At 51.6% G+C, this 18,595-nt stretch overlaps 1 protein-coding gene across 5 annotated transcripts in view; it reads right to left on the bottom strand.

The window, feature by feature from the left end:
* Positions 1–501: 501 nt before the first annotated feature.
* Positions 502–18,595, bottom strand: part of SSC5D (scavenger receptor cysteine rich family member with 5 domains) — a 31,824-nt gene continuing 13,730 nt past the window's right edge. For all 5 annotated transcript variants that reach the window (XM_063719696.1, XM_024238312.3, XM_063719695.1 and 2 more), the window contains 3 exons: positions 18,251–18,418; positions 6,540–6,701; positions 502–2,518 (listed from right to left, as the gene is read on the bottom strand). In XM_063719696.1, coding sequence (XP_063575766.1) covers positions 579–2,518; positions 6,540–6,701; positions 18,251–18,418 — 2,270 coding nt within the window. In that variant the 3' untranslated portion in view covers positions 502–578. The remainder of the gene's footprint in view (positions 2,519–6,539; positions 6,702–18,250; positions 18,419–18,595) is intronic.

Below are 18,595 nucleotides of genomic sequence, written 5' to 3'. Positions count from 1 at the left end.
GACCATCATCACCATTATCACCACCGCCATCACCATCATCATCACCATCATTCCCTCATCACCATGACCACTCCCTCATGACCAGGACCATCATCATCATCATCACCATGATCATCATCATCATCACCACCACCACCGTCATCATGATGGTCACTGCCTCATCACCATGACCACTCCCTCATGACCAGCACCACCATCATCACCATGATCATCATCATCACCACCACCACCGTCATCATGATGGTCACTGCCTCATCACCATGACCACTCCCTCATGATCATCAGCATTATTTCACCGTCTTCATCACCACCACCATCTTACCATTATCCTCACGATCCTCACCACAATGATCACCATCAAGATTATCACCATCATCACCACCCTCATAATCATCTCCATTGTCAACACCGCCTTGCATGGCACCTGGGCTATTCACATATCAAAATCGGTCTTGTGATTCTGTCTCTCTAGGATTCCCCAAAAACACCACTCACACCTTGTTTTTAGATACTTTGGGGTTTTTTGTGGTTTTTTTTTTGGTCAGGGGTGTCTTAAGCCCCTCAAATCCTGGAGAGGGTCACACATCTCCCCTCAGAGGTCTTTCTTCTTCCTCTGGGGTAGTGGTGGTTGGTGCAGGCATGCTGGTGGTCCAGGCCATCTCTGCCAGTCTCTTCACGGCCTCACCCAGCTGCCCCAGACCCCGGGCAGCCTCTACCAGCTGCGTCAGCCCCAGCAGCAGGGCTTGGCGCTCCTGCTGGTCCTGTTCCACGACCTGGGTCAGTCTCTGCAGCTGACCACCCACATCCCTCACAGCAGCCACCAGCTCCACCAGGGCAGGTGGCTCACAAGCCATGACCCTTACAGGTGGTGTTGGGGCCACACATGGACCATGGGGGCCTGGGCTCTGACCAGGAGTTGGCCCTAGGGTGAGGGGGTCAAGGGGAGGATGATCCAAGGGGTGGGCTATGGGGGAAAGGAGGGGGTCAGGGGACACAGTGAGGTCAGAGGCTGAGTGTGGGGCATGGGTGGGTGGAGGGGTTAGGTTGGGGCTCTGGCTTCTGGGTGGCTTGAAGTCCTCAATGGACAGTGGGTCCATGCTTGTGGCTGTGGAGGACCTGGAGGGGCTGGACTCCAAGGCTGGAGAGGGCTCTAAGGTGGGTATCTGGGATGTGGAGGTGTGAGGGGCAGGTGCTGTGAAGGTCAACTGGGGGTGCAGACTGGGCTTGACTGTTGGTGCTAGAGTGGGAGAGGAGAGTTCTGTCCCCAAGGAGGTTGGAAGGGACTTAGCAGTGATGATAGGGGTTGAGGAAGGGTAAGGAGTTGTGGTGGGGTGAGGGGTCGTGGTGGGGTCAGGAGTCGTGGTGGGGTAAGGGGTCGTGGTGGGGTCAGGAGTCGTGGTGGGGTGAGGGGTCGTGGTGGGGTGAGGGGTTGTGGTGGGGTGAGGAGTTGTAGTGGGGTGAGGGGTCATGGTGGGGTCAGGAGTCGTGGTGGGGTAAGGGGTCGTGGTGGGGTCAGGAGTCATGGTGGGGTGAGGGGTTGTGGTGGGTTGAGGGGTTGTGGTGGGGTGAGGAGTTGTGGTGGGGTCAGGAATCATGGTGGAGTGAGTGGTGGTGGTGGGGTGAGGGGTCGTGGTGGGGTGAGAGGTTGTGGTGGGGTAAGGAGTTGTGGTGGGATAAGGAGTTGTGGTGGGGTCAGGAATCATGGTGGAGTGAGTGGTGGTGGTGGGGTGAGGGGTTGTGGTGGGGTGAGGGGTTGTGGTGGGGTAAGGAGTTGTGGTGGGGTGAGGAGTTGTGGTGGGGTCAGGAATCATGGTGGAGTGAGTGGTGGTGGTGGGGTGACGGGTCGTGGTGGGGTGAGGGGTTGTGGTGGGGTAAGGAGTTGTGGTGGGGTGAGGAGTTGTGGTGGGGTCAGGAATCATGGTGGAGTGAGTGGTGGTAGGGAAGTGAGGGGTCACAGTAGGGTTAGGGGTTGTGGTGGGGTCAGGGGTCATGGTGGGATCAGGGGTAGTAGTGGGGTGAGGGCTTGGGGAGGGGTCTGGGGATCTAGAATATTCTGAGACTGTACTAGAGTATGGAGTTGTGTCCAAATCTGGGGTTGTGTCAGATTCTGGGATCTGCTCTGAGGTAGGGGAAAGGCTGGTCACCTCCGACGGTGTAGAAGGGTCAGAGGTCAGCTCTTTGGGCAAGGTGGGTAAGGGCGTGGGTGAGGGTTCTGGAGTCAACGCGGGAACCACACTAGAGTCAGGGGTGGACAAAGCAAAGTCAGGGCTTGTCAAGATGAGGTCGGGGTTCGTCCGGGAGGCTGGGTCTGGGGTGGGTGGTGAAGTGTCCGGAGGGTCAGAGGTCGCCTCGGGCGTCAAGGCTGAGTGGGGAGTGAGCTCTGGACTGGAGTCAGAGGTCAGCGCTGGGCCTGGGGGTCCCGGAGAGGCGGAGGGACCTGGGGACGGGGTTGGGGGCGCTGTCCTGGTCGCAGCGGGCCGCGGTGGCCGGCGCTCGGGCCACGGTTTCCTCGGGGAACCTGGAGGAGGAGGAAAGACAGACGGACGGTCTGAGGTCAGCCGGCTCCGCCCACCACGCGTCTCGCCCCGCCCCTCGAAGAGCCGACCAATGGAAAGGCGCAGAGCCTCGAGACGTCATGGGTCACCGGCAGACTTCACCCGGCCCTAGGGCCCCTCCTCCCTACGTCCTCGGATGTCTACAGGCGCCACCTGGCGTCTTCCGCTGCGGGAGGATGCGGGGATGCGGAGGGGCACGCGGATTGCAGGAGCGGGTGCAGGCGGGTGAGGTGAGGGAGGGATGCGGGGGGTGCTGGGGTGCGGGAGGGGGCGGGAGTGCTCAGAAGCGTGCAGCATACGGGAGGATTCTGAGACAGCGGGGGACTGGCAGATGTGGGGAGCTGGGGGAGGCAGGGAGACCAAAGAGGGCTCTGAAGGGTAATTTTAGTAATCAAAATAAATACTTTTATGGAATTTTTTATTTTTTAAGATAAAGTCTGGCTGCATCGCCCAGGCTGGAGTGCGGTGGCAAGATCATAGCTCACTGTAACCTCGAACTCCTGGGCTCAAGCGTTTTTATGCAATATTTTTAAACAATCAAAATTAATCCAAAATATCCACAGTTAACCAAAGTTAACATTTTAACCAAAGACGGGATCCAACAGGGCCAGGATGAGGGTGAGCCCAGTGAGGCGGATAGAATCCTGTCTTCAGTTACTTTTTTTTTTTTTTTTTTTTTTTGAGATGGAGTCTTGCTCTGTCACCCAGGCTGGAGTGCAGTGGCGCGATCTCGGCTCACTGCAAGCTCCGTCTCCCGGGTTCACGCCACTCTCCTGCCTCAGCTTCCCGAGTAGCTGGGACTACAGGCGCCTGCCACCACGCCTGGCTAATTTTTTGTATTTTTAGTAGAGATGGGGTTTCACCGTGTTGGCCAGGATGGTCTCGATCTCCTGACCTCGTGATCCGCCCGCCTGGGCCTCCCAAAGTGCTGGGATTACAGGCGTGAGCCACCGCGCCCGGCCTTCAGTTACATTTTTGATACTGAGTTCATCATGGGTTTTTTTTTTTTTGGCATTAATTTTCATTTTTAAAAATACTGTATTATGATATTATGTATCTTGATTTTGGCGTTTTGGGCACCCCCTTAAATTTTGGGCCTGAGAGGCAGGAGGAGCCTGACCCTCTTCTGGGGCTGGCTTCCAAGTGAGTGCCAATTTTATCCCCATTTTACAGATGGAGGAAATTAGGGCAAGAGGGCAGGTGACTCACCCAAGGTCACACAGACACAGTTTGCAAGTTGCAGGGCTAAGACTTGAACCCAAGTTGTTTGCACATAGAGTCTAGGCAATGAAATCCCACGTCTGCAGTGATGGGAGTGCGCTGTGGTCTACAGTGCCAATACAGTAGCCACTGGCTACATGTGGCTACCAAGCCCTTGAAATGCGGCCAGTGTGAATGAGAAACTGAATGTTTCGTTTTCTTTTTTTTTTTTTTCTTTTTGAGACGGAGTCTCACTCTGTCACCCAGGCTGGAGTGCAGTGGCATGATCTCAGCTCACTGCCAGCTTTGCCTCCCGGGTTCACGCCATTCTCCTGCCTCAGCCTCCCGAGAAGCTGGGACTACAGGCGCTCGCCACCACATCCGGCTAATTTTTTGTATTTTTAGTAGAGACCGGGGTTTCACTGTGTTAGCCAGGATGGTCTTGATCTCCTGACCTTGTGATCCGCCCACTTCGGCCTCCCAAAGTGCTGGTATTACAGGCGTGGCCACTGCGCCCGGCAAATGTTTCATTTTCAAAGTGTTAATTCATTTAACTTTTTTTTTTTAAGACGGAGTTTCACTCTTGTTGCCCAGGCTGGACTGCAGTGGCGCGATCTTGGCTCACTGCAATCTCCGCCTCCTGGGTTCAAGTGATTCTCCTGCCTCAGTTTCCTGAGTAGCTGGGATGACAGGCATGTGCCACCATGCCCAGCTAATTTTTTTGTATTTTTAGTAGAGACGGGGTTTCACTATGTTGTTCAAGCTGGTCTTGAACCCCCGACCTCAGGTGATCTGCCCGCCTCAGCCTCCCAAAGTGCTGGGATTACAGGCATGAGCCACCATGCCCAGTGTTCGTAGCTACCGTATTGAACCACACAGATCTACAGATTTCCACTTGTTCCTGCAGGGCAGGGTCTTTCAGGCGCATCCCTTCCCCACCTTGTCCTTTGTTTGCAGGATTGGAGAAGCGGTTAAGGGCTTGTGCTCAAGGCAGGCTGTCCGAGTTTAAACCCCAGCTGCATGGCTTCCTAGCGGAGTGACCACGGCCAAGTTACTTCACTGCTTGAATCTCAGTTTCTTCCCCAGCTACAGACTGTGGATGATCAACGTATCTCCCTTGCAGAGCTGTCAAAAGGACTCAGGGAGACTGTGGTTGTGCAAAGCACTTAGCGTAATGTCTAGCATAGAATAAGCACTCTCATAATTATTGATGTCAGAGTCACTGATGTCTGTGCCTCAATTTCACACATCTGAGAAATGGGCAGAATTATAGATCTACATCATGGAGCTCATGCAGATTTCCTTCCTTCCTTTCTCCCTTCCTCCCTTCCTTCTTCCTCCCTTCTTCTCTCTCTCTCTTTTTTTTTTTTTTTAACAAGAGTCTTTCTCTGTTGCCCAGGCTGGAGTGCAGTGGTGCAATCTCAGCTCACTGCAACTTCTGCCTCCCAGGTTCATGCAGTTCTCCTGCCTCAGCCTCCCGAGTAGCTGGAATTACAGGCGCCTGCCACCACACCTGACTATTATTATCACTATTATTATTATTATTATTATTATTTTGAGACGGAGTCTCACTCTGTTGCCCAGGCTGGAGTGCAGTGGCGCAATCTCAGCTCACTGCAAGCTCCGCCTCCTGGGTTCACGCCGTTCTCCTGCCTCAGCATCCCGAGTAGCTGGGACCATAGGTGCCTGCCACCACGCCTGGCTAATTTTTTGTATTGTTAGTAAAGACGGGGTTTCACTGTGTTAGCCAGGATGGTCTCGATCTCCTGACCTCGTGATCTGCCCGCCTCAGCCTCCCAAAGTGCTGGGATTACAGGCGTCAGCCATTGCACCCGGCCTAATCATGCTTAACTTTACTAAATACTGCTGGATTGTCTTTATCAAACAGCTCTGTCCAGTGGGGTTGCCTGTCTTCCCACATTGTCACTCACACTTGATAATACCCACCTTTCTCATTCTCCTCTGTACTTGCCATTGTTTTAATTTGTATTTTCTGGTTCCTGATGAGCGTGGGCATTTCTAAATACACTCAGCCATTTGGGCTTCCTTTTCTGGGAATCACCTGTCTGTATCTTTTCCTCTTTCTCATCTAGGGTTTCCTATCATTTTCCTATTTGTCACAGTGACTTATGCCATCTAGGCTGGGGTTTCTCAACCTCGGTACTATTGTCATTTAGGGCTGGGTGGTTCTTTGTTATGGGGGATGTCATGTGCATTGTGGATGTTTATCACCACCCCGGCCTCTACCGATCAGGTGCCAGTGGGTAGCCTCTCACAATCCAAAATATCTTCAGATATTGCCAAATGCCCCTTGGGGGCAAAATCGACCTTAGTTGATGACCAGTGGTCTAGATAATAATCTCTTGGTTCTGTTTTTGTTTTTATTTGAGACAAGGTCTCGCTCTGGCACCCATGCTGGAATACAGTGGCACAACCACAGCCTTGAGCATGCAGGCTCAAGGGATCCTCCTGCCTCAGCCTCCCAAGCAGCTGCGACCACAGGTGCGTACCACCACACCCAGCTAATGTTCATATCTTGGGGGGTTCACCATGCTGCCCAGGCTGCTCTCAAAGTCCCGAGATTAAGCAATCCTCCCAACTCGGCCTCCCAAAGTGCTATGATTACAGGCATGAGCCACCATGCTCAGCCGATAACCCCTTGTTTTAGGGTATATTTCTGCTGAGTCTTTCTGGGGTAAGGGTTCCAGTGGGGAGTCTGGAATCCGTCTCTTTACCCCAGGACAAATACCGTCCCAGTCCCCTCACCCCAGCCACGTGTCTCACCTGTGTCTCCATGGACTCTCGGAGTTGGAAGACTGCCTGGGCTCCTGGTGGTGCCAGCCCCAAGAGTGGGTCCTAGTTTGCCTGCGGTAGGGGTCCCCTCAGCCAGGCCCCTTCCTGATGGTGTGTCCCACGTCCAGGGAAGCTTGTAACCATCTTTGCCGCCTAGAGAGATATGGGGAAGAGGATTGAGTCTTCCAACTTCCCTTTGAGTTTGACTCCCCATCTCTCTCCTCCTGGGCCAGCCCCAGTTCAGGCATCATCCCGTCTCAACTGCACCACCACTTCAGCCCTCCCTGACCTCGTGGAGACCTTCTCCATTCAGCTGGGATGTTTTTGGCTACCAACAACAGAAACTGTCACTAAACTAACACATAAAATAAAGGGCATTTGGGCCGGGCGCGGTGGCTCAAGCTTGTAATCCCAGCACTTTGGGAGGCTGAGGCAGGCGGGTCACTTGAGGTCAGGAGTTCAAGACCAGCCTGGCCAACATGGAGAAACTCCATCTGTACTAAATATACAAAAAATTAGCTGGGCATGGTGGCATACACCTATAATCCCAGCTACTCGGGAGGCTGAGACAAGAGAATCACTTGAACCCGGGAGGCAGAGGTTGCAGTGAGCCAAAATTGTGCCACTGCACTCCAGCCTGGGCGACAGAGCGAGACACTGCCTCAAAAAAGAAAAAAAAAAAAAAGGAATTTGTTATTTTAATTCCCCAAGGCTCCTGCCCTAGCGGGGGAAAAACCATATCTTTATTAATTAACTGCCTGGAACATCTCTATAATACTATTTTTCCTTTTTTTTTTTTTTGGCTGAATGCACTTAATCTCTATATAATAGCAATTTTATATAACATACAAATGTATAATATATATACATATATGTATGCCATTTTATTTAGGGAGAATAGAATGATAATTCAGTCCTAGCTTTATACGAACAACAGCTTTCTTTTCTTTTCTTTTTTTTTTGAGACAAAGTCTCACTCTGCCACCCAGGACGGAGTACAGTGGCACAATATCGGCTCACTGCAAGCTCTGCCTCCCGGGGTCAAGTGATTCTCCTGCCTCGGCTTCCCAAAGTGAGCTACAGGTGTGAGCCACTATGCCCGGCCTCAACAACAGCTTTCTTGAGATATAATTCACATATCATGCAATTCATCAACTTAAAATGTGCAATTGAGTGGTTTTTTTTTTAGCACAGTCACAAGGTTGTATGACCATCACCACAATCAAAATTAAGAACATTTTCATCACCCGAACAAAACACTCCATACTCATTGCCCTGGTTGTTCATATCTGAATCATCAAACCAACTTCCCCTGAGACCTTGGCCCCCCACACTGACCCTGGAGGCCTCTTAAAAACTGGCAGACACCTGCCCCTTTCTACCGTAAACCCTTCCATGAGTCCCCACGGCCCACAGCATGAACCCCACAGACACCACCTTCCTTCATAACCAGCCCCTGCCAGCTTCTCCAGCATCGTCTTGTCCCACACAATGCTCTGCTCACGCTGGACCCTGACCTTGAGTCAGGAGGGCAGGTTTGCAATGTTTAGGGAGACATGCCTGCTTCCACAAGCAATTCCACAAGGAGGCGCTGAGAAATTCTTACCATGAGCCCAGGGATTCATGGGTACAAGGAGTTCACAGCAGCCATATTTGTGACAGCAAAACACTGGAACAACCACAACGCGCAGGCTTTTCACACCTCCCAGCCTCTGCCCACGCTGCCGCCCCCACCCGGAATTCCCTTCCTCTTCATCTCCTACCCAACTGAGCCCGTTAGGATGTTTTCTCATTCCAAACGCAAAACCAGGCAGAAGGGCAGTGTCCAAGACCTTGGGCAAGTTCACCGATGTCGCCTTGAGCTCTGTGGCTAGCGGTCCCAATTACAGAAATCCCTTGCTCTGTTACCTGCTACGACACTGCACGCTGATAGAACAAGGGTCAAATTTCACCCTGATGCCAGGCACAGCAGACACCTCAGTCATGCCTTCATATTATTAACCATTCTTAATCAAATACCTTTCCATTTCTATTAGACGCCTTAAAAGGGTAGCTATAAAATCCTACCAGATAACCATACCCATTAGGAAACCTGAAAAACCATTAGTGGTAATGGCCGAGCATGGTGGCTCACGCCTGTAATCCCAGCACTTTGAAAGGCTGAGGCAGGCAGATCACCTGAGGTCAGGAGTTCAAGACCAGCCTGGCCAACATGGTGAAACCCTGTCTCTACGAAAAATACAAAAATTAGCTGGGCATAGTGGCAGGCACCTGTAATCCCAGCTACTCAGGAGGCTGAGGCGGGAGAATCACCTGAACCCAGGAGGCAGAGTTTGCACTGAACTGAGCTCACACCACTGCACTCCAGCCTGAACCATAGAGTGAGACTCCTTCTCAAAAACAAACAAGCAAACAAACATAAAAGCAAACCAAGAAAAAAAAAAAAAACACCACCATTAGTGGTACTATTAATTTAAAAAGAAAAGAAAAGAAAAAATAGTCCAGGGAAAAAAACCCATTATCAGTGAATCACTAAAGATGTATTTTCAGCTGGGTGTGGTGGCTCACACCTGTAATCCCAGCATTTTAGGAGGCTGAGGTGGGTGGATCACGAGGTCAAGAGTTTGAGACTAGCCTGACCAACATGGTAAAACCCCATCTCTACTAAAAATACAAAAATTAGCCAGGCGTGGTGGAATGTGCCTGTAATCCCAGCTACTCAGGAGGCTGAGGCAGGAAAATCACTTGAATCTGGGAGGCGGAAGTTGCAGTGAGCCAAGATCACGTCACTGCACTCCAGCCTGGGCAACAAGAGCAAAATTCCATCTTAAAAAAAAAAAAATTTTTTTAAAAGATGTATTTTCAAGATGCTAGGTTTTAGGAAGACTCCATGAAGAACACAAATCAAGCTGGGCACAGTGGCTTACACCTGTAATCCCAGCACTTTGGGAGGCCAAGGCAGGTGGATCACTTAAGCCCAGGAGTTCAGAACCAGCCTGGCCAACATGTTGAAACCCCATCTCTACTAAAAATTACAAAGATTAGCCAGGTGTGGTGGTGCACACCAGTAGTCCCATCTGATTGGGTGGCTGAGGCATGAGAATTGCTTGAGCCCTGGAAGCAGAGGTTGCAGTGAGCTGTGATCATGCCACTGCACTCCAGCCTGGGTGACAGAGCAAGACCCTGTCACAAAAAAACAAAAAAAAGAACACAAACTGAAGCCGTCTTCCTTTTGAAATGGCAGCCTCCTGTGTACTCTCAGAATACACTGTGAGAAATCTGGTTTCTCATTCGCATATGCATATTTCTTTCTTTTTTTTCTTTTTTTCTCTTTTTTTTTTTTTTTTTTTTTTTTGAGACGGAGATTCGCTCTTGTTGCCCAGCGCAATGGCAAGATCTCGGCTCACTGCAGCCTCCGCCTCCCAGGTTCAAGCCATTCTCCTGCCTCAGCCTCCCTAGTAGCTGGGATTACAGGCGCCTGCCACCATGCCCAGCTAATTTTTTTGTATTTTAAGTAGAGACAGTGTTTAGCCATGTTGGCCAGGCTGGTCTCGAACTCCTGGCTTCAGGTGATCCGCCTGCCTCAGCCTCTCAAAGTGCTGGGATTACAGGCGTGAGACTCCGTCTTGGAAAAAAAAAAAAAAAAGAATAAAAAGATACACATAACTCTGGGTCATTCTGTGAACCTCTACGTACTACTCGATTGCATGGATATACAGCTGGGTATTAATCTATGCTCCTGTTGACGGGCATTTAGGTTACTCCCAGTGTTTTGCTGTCACAAATATGGCTTCAGTGAACTCTTTGTGCCCATGTCCTTAGGCTCATGAGCGAGAATTTCTCGACACCTCGTTGTGGAATTGCTGTGTGGAAGCAGGTTTATCTCCTTAGATACTGCAAACCTGCCCCGCTGAGTGCACGGGGATCCTCACTCACACCTTTATCCTACAGCCTTCATGCTGTCAGACTGTGTCATTTTTGCTGGTCTTATGGGGAGAGGGTGGCTGGGGAGGCTGCTGATTCACACCGATGGCCAAACTGACGCCCAGAGAGGGCAAGAAACTTTCTTAGGGTAACACAGCTAAGGGACAGCATCCAGCTCCAGACCCCAGCAGATCTACCTGGTTCTAAATGGTTCTCTTTCCCTCTGGGTACATATCTCCCAAGTCTCACCCCTTCCTTCCCTGGCAAGCCTTTATCCATCCTTTAGGAGTTAGTCCAAAGGCCATGTCCTCAGGAGGCCTCCCCCATCCCCTGTGGATGAGGCCATCTCTGCTCTATGCGCCCTGGATTCTACAAACCGAATTCTGTCCTTCCCACTCTCCAAGGCTAGAGCCAGTAAGGGTATGGAATCTGGAGTTTGAATCCAAGTTCAGCCTTTTGCAATCCTGACCTCTCCGTACCTCAGTTTCCTTATCTGTAAAATCAAGCTAAGGATAGGACTCACCTCACAAGGCTGCATGGGGAGGAAGGGAGTTTAACCACAGGATGCACTTTGAACAGCGCCTGGCACATGGAGAGCATGCAATAAAATAGTAGCTACCATTATCCTCATCATCATCCAGCCTCTAAAGTTAATCTCATATTTAGTCCTGGATCCTCTTCTAACTGCATGACCTCATAGGGTGATAAACCTCCGGTGATACCCCATGCACGGGTCTCCCCGGCTTCCCAGCTGGCAGTGGCGGGAACTACATTAGACACAGCTGTCTATCTGTGCAGTCACATCCACTCCCACAGCTTCAAATTCCGTCTCGCTAAGTTATATCCTCAGCCCAGGCGCTCCCTGGACCTCCAGGATGCACAGCTAATATCTCCTGATATCCCCACTCTGGCTGCTGTGCCCCCACCTCACAGAGCTCCCCAACCTGGTAAAAGGTACCCGTTCCCTGCCTCCCTCTCCTCACCGTCCCCAACCCATCACTCAGCTCCATCAGCTCAACCCCCAGAATATGGCTTGAATACATCCACGTCTCTCTTGGTCTCCACTGCCACCTTGATCAGAGCCATTGTCACTCTCCCCTGGACCTCCCGGGCTCCCTGCATCCACTCTGGCCCCTACAGTCCATTCCCCATCTCCGCCACTGCCACTGTTTCCACCCAACAATCCGCTCCAGCCCCATCCACCTTGTTGCTATTCCTTAAACCTGCAGAGCATGCACCCACCTCAGGGCCTCAGGGCCTTCTCACTTAAGTGGCAGCTTCTTAGTAAGATGTCTCTCTTTTTTTTTTTTTTGAGACGGAGTCTCGCTCTGTCACCCAGGCTGGAGTGCAATGGCTTGATCTCAGCTCACTGCAACCTCCGCCTCCTGGATTCAAGCGATTCTCCTGCCTCAGCCTCCCGAGTAGCTGGGATTATAGGCATGCGCCACCACATCTGGCTAATTTTTTGTATTTTTAGTAGAGACAGGATTTCACCATGTTGGTCAGGCTGGTCTCGAACTCCTGACCTCAGGTAATCCACCTGCCTCAGCCTGCCAAAGTGCTGGGACTAGAGTGAGCCACAGCGCCCGGCCCATAAGATGTCTCTTAACCATCCTTTTTTTTTTTTTTTTTGAGACGGGGTCTCACTCACCCAGGCTGCAGTGCAGTGGCTTGACCATGGCTTACTACAGCTTCAACCTCCAGGGCCCAAGTGATTCTTCTGCCTCAACCTCCCGGGTAGCTGGGACTACAGGAGCACGCCACCATGCTTGCTGAATTTTTTATTTTATTTTATTTTTATTTATTTATTTTTTTGAGACAGTCTCTGTTGCCCAGGCTGGAGTACAGTGGCACAATCTTGGCTCGCTGTGGCCTCCGCCTCCCAGGTTCAAGCAATTCTCCTGCCTCAGCCTCCCGAGTAGCTGGGATTATAGGCATGTGCCACCACACCAGGCTAATTTTTTTGTATTTTTAGTAGAGACCGGGTTTCACCATGTTGGCCAGGGTGGTCTCGAACTCCTGGGTTCAAGCGATCCCTCTGCCTCAGCCTCCCTAAGTGCTGGGATTACAGGCGTGAGCCACCACACCTGTCCATCCTATTTTAAACTGCAACCCTCAGTCTCTCCTGCCCCTTCCCCTGCTTTGTTCCCTAACACTACCGCCCAGTAGTTAGTACATGCTCTGTCACACAGTAGGCATTTGACACATGAACTGACATCTGTGTCTCCAAATTCCATCATCCAGGAAACCTGAAGAAATGCTGCTTCATAAAAATCCAAACTCTGGCCGGGCATGGTGGCTCACGCCTGTAATCCCAGCACTTTGGGAGGTCGAGGAGGGCAGATCACGAGGTCAGGAGATTGAGACCATCCTGGCTAACACGGTGAAACCCCGTCTCTACTAAAAATACAAAAAATTAGCCAGCCATGGTGGTGGGCGCCTGTAGTCCCAGCTACTCAGGAGGCTGAGGCAGGAGAATGGCGTGAACCCAGGAGGCGGAGCTGACAGAGACCCAAGATCATGCCACTGCACTCCAGCCTGGGCGACAGACTCCGTCTCAAAAAAAAAAAAAAAAAAACTCCACAAGCCTCCAACCTCATCTCATCTCCTGTGTCTCTCTAGACTTACACTGCCATCTCTCATTTGTTCGTTCATTTGTTTAACAAATAACGTAAAAATTAACTACTGAGTTTCAAGCACTGCCCTAGACACTAGGGATTCCAGACAGATCCATGATAGACAAGATAATATGCCCCTCCCCCAAAGATGTGTGTGCCCCAATCCACAGAAACTGTGAATATGTTACTTTACGTGGCAAAAGGGGACTTGTGGATGTAATTAAGGGTCCAGACCTTGAAATGGAGAAATTATCCTGATTAGCCAAGTGGCCCCAATCTAAGTCCTTAAACTCAGAGAACTGGCTGGGTGCCGTGGCTCACGCCTGTAATCCCAGCACTTTGGGTGACCGAGGCGGGCGGATCACCTGAGGTCAGGAGTTCGAGACCAGCCTGGCCAACGTGGTGAAACTCCATCTCTACTAAAAATACAAAAATTAGTCAGGAGTGGTGGCACACGCCTGTAATCCCAGCTACTCAGGAGGCTGAGGCATGAGAATTGCTTGAACCTGGGCAGCGAAGGCTGCAGTGAGCCGAGATCACACCACTGCACTCCAGCCTGGGCAACAGAGTGAGACTCTGTCTCATAAATAAATAAATAAAATCAGAGAACCTTTCAAGCCACAGTGAGATAGAAAAATACGAAGGCAGAGGAAAGGTCAGAGAGGTGCAATGTTGCTGGCTTTGATGATGGGGGATGGAGCCACAAGCCAAGGAGGCCTCTAGAAGCTGGAAAAGGCAGGGGAATGGATTCTCCCCTAGAGCCTTCCAAAGGGAACCACCCTGCTGGCACCTTGATCTTAGCCCACTAAGCGAATCTGACTTCTGATCTACAAAGCTGCAAGATAATAAGTCTGAGTTGTTTTAAACCACTAAATTTGTGGCAATGTATTATGGCAGTAATGGAAATAGATACAGACCTTTCACAGAGCTTAAAGTCTAGCAGAGATGGGTAACACTGATGAAAATTTCTGGCAATGCAAATTTCTCCTACCCTTTGCTTCTGTGAGAATTCATTTCTCCTTGTGGCCTGCTGATGAAATAATACCATCTCCCCTGTGAGGTTTCCTTGATTTCTCTACTACAAATAATCGCTCCTTCCCTGGAATCCTGCAGCTGTTGTTCGTTTTCAGCAAATAACCCTAACAAGCAATATTCTGCGGTTTTAAATGATTTCACACACATTTTGCTCATTGAATTGGGGCCTGCAGTCACCCAACTAGTTCTAATCCGGGTTGGAACCATGATTGGAACCTGGTAGGAGAGTCGGACTCCAGACTCGTGCTTCTATTTTAGCATACATGGTTCCCAATCCAAGGAGCAAAACGTGTGAAATCACTTAAAACAGATTATAATCGTGGCTCCTAAATTAAACAACTCTGAGCCTCACTTTTTACCCCATCTGAAACACAGGTGTAGCAACAGTTCCTATGGCCTGCAGTTGGGGTCATGCATGCCCAGCACAGACTAGGTGAGCTCTCCTTCCACCTTTCCAACAACCCTGGCGCCCCATTTTTTTTTTTCCAGAGAAAGAAACGGGTGGCCGGGCGCGGTGGCTCACGCCTGTAATCTCAGCACTTTGGGAGGCCGAGGCGAGTGGATCACGAGGTCGGGTTTGAGACCAGCGTGACCAACATGGTGAAACCCCGTCTCTACTAAAAATACAAAAATTAGCCGGGTGTGGTGGCGGGCACCTGTAATCCCAGTACTCGGGAGGCTGCGGCAGGAGAATAGTTTAAACCCGGGAGGCAAAGGTTGCAGTGAGCTGAGATAGCGCCACTGCACTCCAGCCTGGGTGACAGAGCGAGACTCCGTCTCAATAAATAAATAAATAAATAAATAAATAAATAAATAAAACAATATAAATAAGAAACGGGGACTCAAAGAGATGAAGTCACTTTTTCAAGGTTACGTTGCTCCTGAAGCTAAGAATGCATGCCTGCCGTGTCTCCCACCCCACCCCGCACACGCCTCCAAGTCTTCCTATTGATAAGGTTGCACACATGGCTGTCTTTTCATTTCCCCGGCGCAGTTTGTAATTCTGCATTTATTTCTGCTCATTGGCTGCCTCCCTACCCTACGGGAGGGGTCCCGAGGCTGGACCCGCTGTCTCCGCAGCCGCCGTGCCCGGCACGTGCCCGCCTCCACCACGAGGAGGCGCTATGGGCTAGGGAGGCGCTGCAACCCTGGCAGTCCTTGAAGGAGGAGCATCACCTCTCGGAGCTCCCGCTTCCGGCTCTGGAAACGTAATGATAGCTCTAACTCACAACTGGAGCCCACCCACCCCCAAGTCACGGCGCCTCCAGGGCCTGCTTCCTCCCTCCCTTTCCCCACCGCAAGGCCCGCTTCTTGGGGCCTGGTTGCCCTTCGCCCAGCTGTTATTACCGCGGCGATGCGCCGGCTGGCAAATCAGGAGGCGCAGCGCGCCTGTGACGTCACGAGGTGCGAGGCAGATGAACTCCTGCCCCATTCCCATCCCTCCATTCCCGGGCCCACTGCGCGTGCGCATGCGTGCTGAGGGCCAGAAAAAAAGGCGGGAAAGGACGCTTGTGGCGAGATTCTCCTGCGGGAGCGGGAGGCTTGGGCCTCTCAGGAGGGCCCAGGTACGGGGCGCGGGGCGACAGAGGCAGAAACCCAGGCAGTCCCAGACGGCAAGCAGGACGGGAGAGTGGAATGGAGGGAGAAGACGGAGAAACAGCGACTGCGACGGGCACAGAGGGAGGGCAGAAACGCTGTGGGGAGTGAAACCTCCCGTGAGGGAGTGGCGAGGGCGGCGGGGATGGTGAGAAACGGACAGAGGAGCCCGCGGGAGACAGAAACGGAGGGAAGGGGGCCGACCGTGAGAGAAACGAGGGGGAGAGAGAAGAGAGCACGCAGGAGACTACAGGGAAGGCGCGGGAGACAGAGACTCAGAAAACAACCGTTAAGAGACGAAGGAAAAGATACCACAGCCCTGGGCCTGGGGAGGGAACGCAGTGAGAAATGGAGATGATGAGAGTATGAGGTAATTATAGAAAAACCTACCGTGAAAAATGGAGTGAGAAGCAGGTGGCGAAGCTGAGAACTGAAAGTGAAAGACAAGAGAAGGGAAGATACAGAAACAGGCTGGGCCCAGTGGCTCCCGCCTGCAATTCCAGCACTTTGGGAGGCCGCAGCAAGCCGATGACTTGAGCCCAGGAGTTTGAGACCAGCCTGGGCAACATAGTGAGAACCCATCTCGACAAAAAATCAGGCCAGGAGCGGTGGCTCACCCCTGTAATCCCAGCACTTTGGGAGGCCGAGGCAGGCGGATCATGAGGTCAGGAATTTGAGACCAGCCTGGCCAACACGGTGAAACCCGTCTCTACTAAAAATACAAAAATTAGCTCCGTGTGGTGGCGGGTGCCTGTAATCCCAGCTATTCAGGAGGCTGAGGCAGGAGAATCACTTGAACGCGGGAGGCAGAGGTTGCAGTGAGCCGAGACCACGCCACTGCACTCCAGCCTGGGCAACACAGCAAGACTCCGTCTCAAAAAAAAAAATTAGCCAGGCATGGTGGTGTGCATCTGTAATCCCAGCTATTCAGGAGGCTGAGGTGGGAGGATCACCTGAGCCTGGGAGTTCAAGGCTGCAGTGAGCTGAGATCGCACCACTGCACTTCAGCCTGGGCAACAGAGCAAGAACCTGTCTCAAAAAAGAGAGAGAGAAATTTACCATGAAAAATGGAGTGAGAAACAGAGGTGGTGAAGGTGAGATCTGAAAGAAAAGTGAAAGACTGAGGGGGAAAGACAGATAAGTTGACCAGGAAAAACTAGGTGAGAAACAGAGATGATGAGAGTGTGAGACTGATAATGAAACAAAAAGACAGAAGGACACGGGAGAAAAAAATAAAGAGAAACTGACCACGAAAACTGGAGTGAGAAATAGAGATTATGAGGGTGAGAAATTGAAAAAGAAAGACAGGGAAAAAGAAATGATGGGAATATGAAACTGACAACGAAAGAAAAAAAAATGAGAAAGATGGTGAGAGAGAGAGCAAAAGAGATTACCATGAAAAAAAATACGGCATAAAGATGAGTGTGAGAAATTGAAAATGAAAGGAAAAAAGAGATTGGCACAGAGAAGAAAAGATAGAGAATTTGACCATGGAAAATGGAGTGAGGCCAGGCATGGTGGCTCACGTGTATAAACCCAGACATAAGCCCAGCACTTTGAGAGAGACAGGAGGATCGCCTGAGCTTAGGAGTTTGAGACCAGCCTGGGCAACATAGTGAGCCTGTCTCTACAAAAATTAAAAATGAGCCGGGTGTGGTGGCGCACATCTGTAGTCCCACCTTCTCAGGAGGCTGAGGCAGGAGGATCGCTTGGGCCCGGGCAGTCAAGGCTGCAGTGAGCTGAGATCACACCACTGCACTCCATCCTGGGCAATACAGAGATAGAGATGATGAGGGTGAGAAATGGATAATGAAAGAAAAAGAGACCAACAGCGAGTGAGAAACAGGAGCAGAGATGGATTCACAGGGACCCTGAGAGATGGGGATACAAGGAAGACAGGCAAAGAAAAAGGCAGAAGAATGTGGTGGCAGCGATGTGGAGGCCAAAGCGGGGCAAGGTCCCAGGTGTGGTCCCAGGTGTGGAAGGAGCTGCAACAGCAAGACAGAGGCCACAGAGCAGAGGGGGACAGAGCTGTGGCCCTGGAGGCTGATTCTGCTGGCCAGAGGGAGGGGACAGCCAGGGTAAGGAGAGAAGCTGCACTCCAGGAGTCCCCACCTCTGTCTGAGCCATACCAGACCCAGACCAGAGCGTGAGCTTCAAGAATGGGTAAGGTTTCTCTTGCTCTGGGGGAGCTGGGGTGGGGACGGTGATGTGATGACAGTGTGGCCCTTGGTTGTGGGTTTGACTGAGGGCCCCAGGCTTGCGTATTGTGTGGTTTACGGGAGGGCCATGGACTCAGGATTGCTGAGCTTAGCCTGACCTCTTAGATGGTGTCCTTGGCTCTGAAGAAGTGTCACCATTGAGTCCAAGGAGGTAATGCGTTTAGGGTCTCAGGAGCCAAGGAAAACCTTTCCGGGGTGCCCCGAGGCCTCAGCCAACTCATTGAGAAGGGTCTTTCTGGAAACCCTGCAGGGAAGCGAATGGACATTTATGGAGGCCCCCCATGGCCACCCCAATCAGGCCCCTCACCTGTGTCCGGCAGGCGCCTTGTTGCTGGGGAGGAGCTCCCCAGGCGCCTGGTGGTGCCCCAGGGGAGAGTGTGTCCAGGTACCCCCGCTGTGGTGGTCCCCTTGGCCAGGTCCTCTGTTGAGGTGGGGTCCCAGGTCCAGGGGGGATAATCGTCATAGTCTGTGTAGCCTTTGGAGAAATGGGGGTAATGGTTGACCCCATCCTCTTTCTCAGAGGTCCTTGCTGCTGCTCTTCCCTCACCTTTTGGAATCTTCTGGAGCAACTCTGGGATCTCCCCACCCCGACCCCTCATGCCCAGTTCTTTAGAGTCGACCATGGTGCCGTCACCTGGCTCCACCCTGACTC

Source organism: Pongo abelii, chromosome 20 (genome assembly GCF_028885655.2).
Source record: "Pongo abelii isolate AG06213 chromosome 20, NHGRI_mPonAbe1-v2.0_pri, whole genome shotgun sequence".
NCBI classification, from domain to species: Eukaryota; Metazoa; Chordata; class Mammalia; order Primates; family Hominidae; genus Pongo; species Pongo abelii.
The sequence above is the reverse complement of the archived record's forward strand: the minus strand, read 5'-3'. Positions and strand labels throughout refer to the sequence as shown.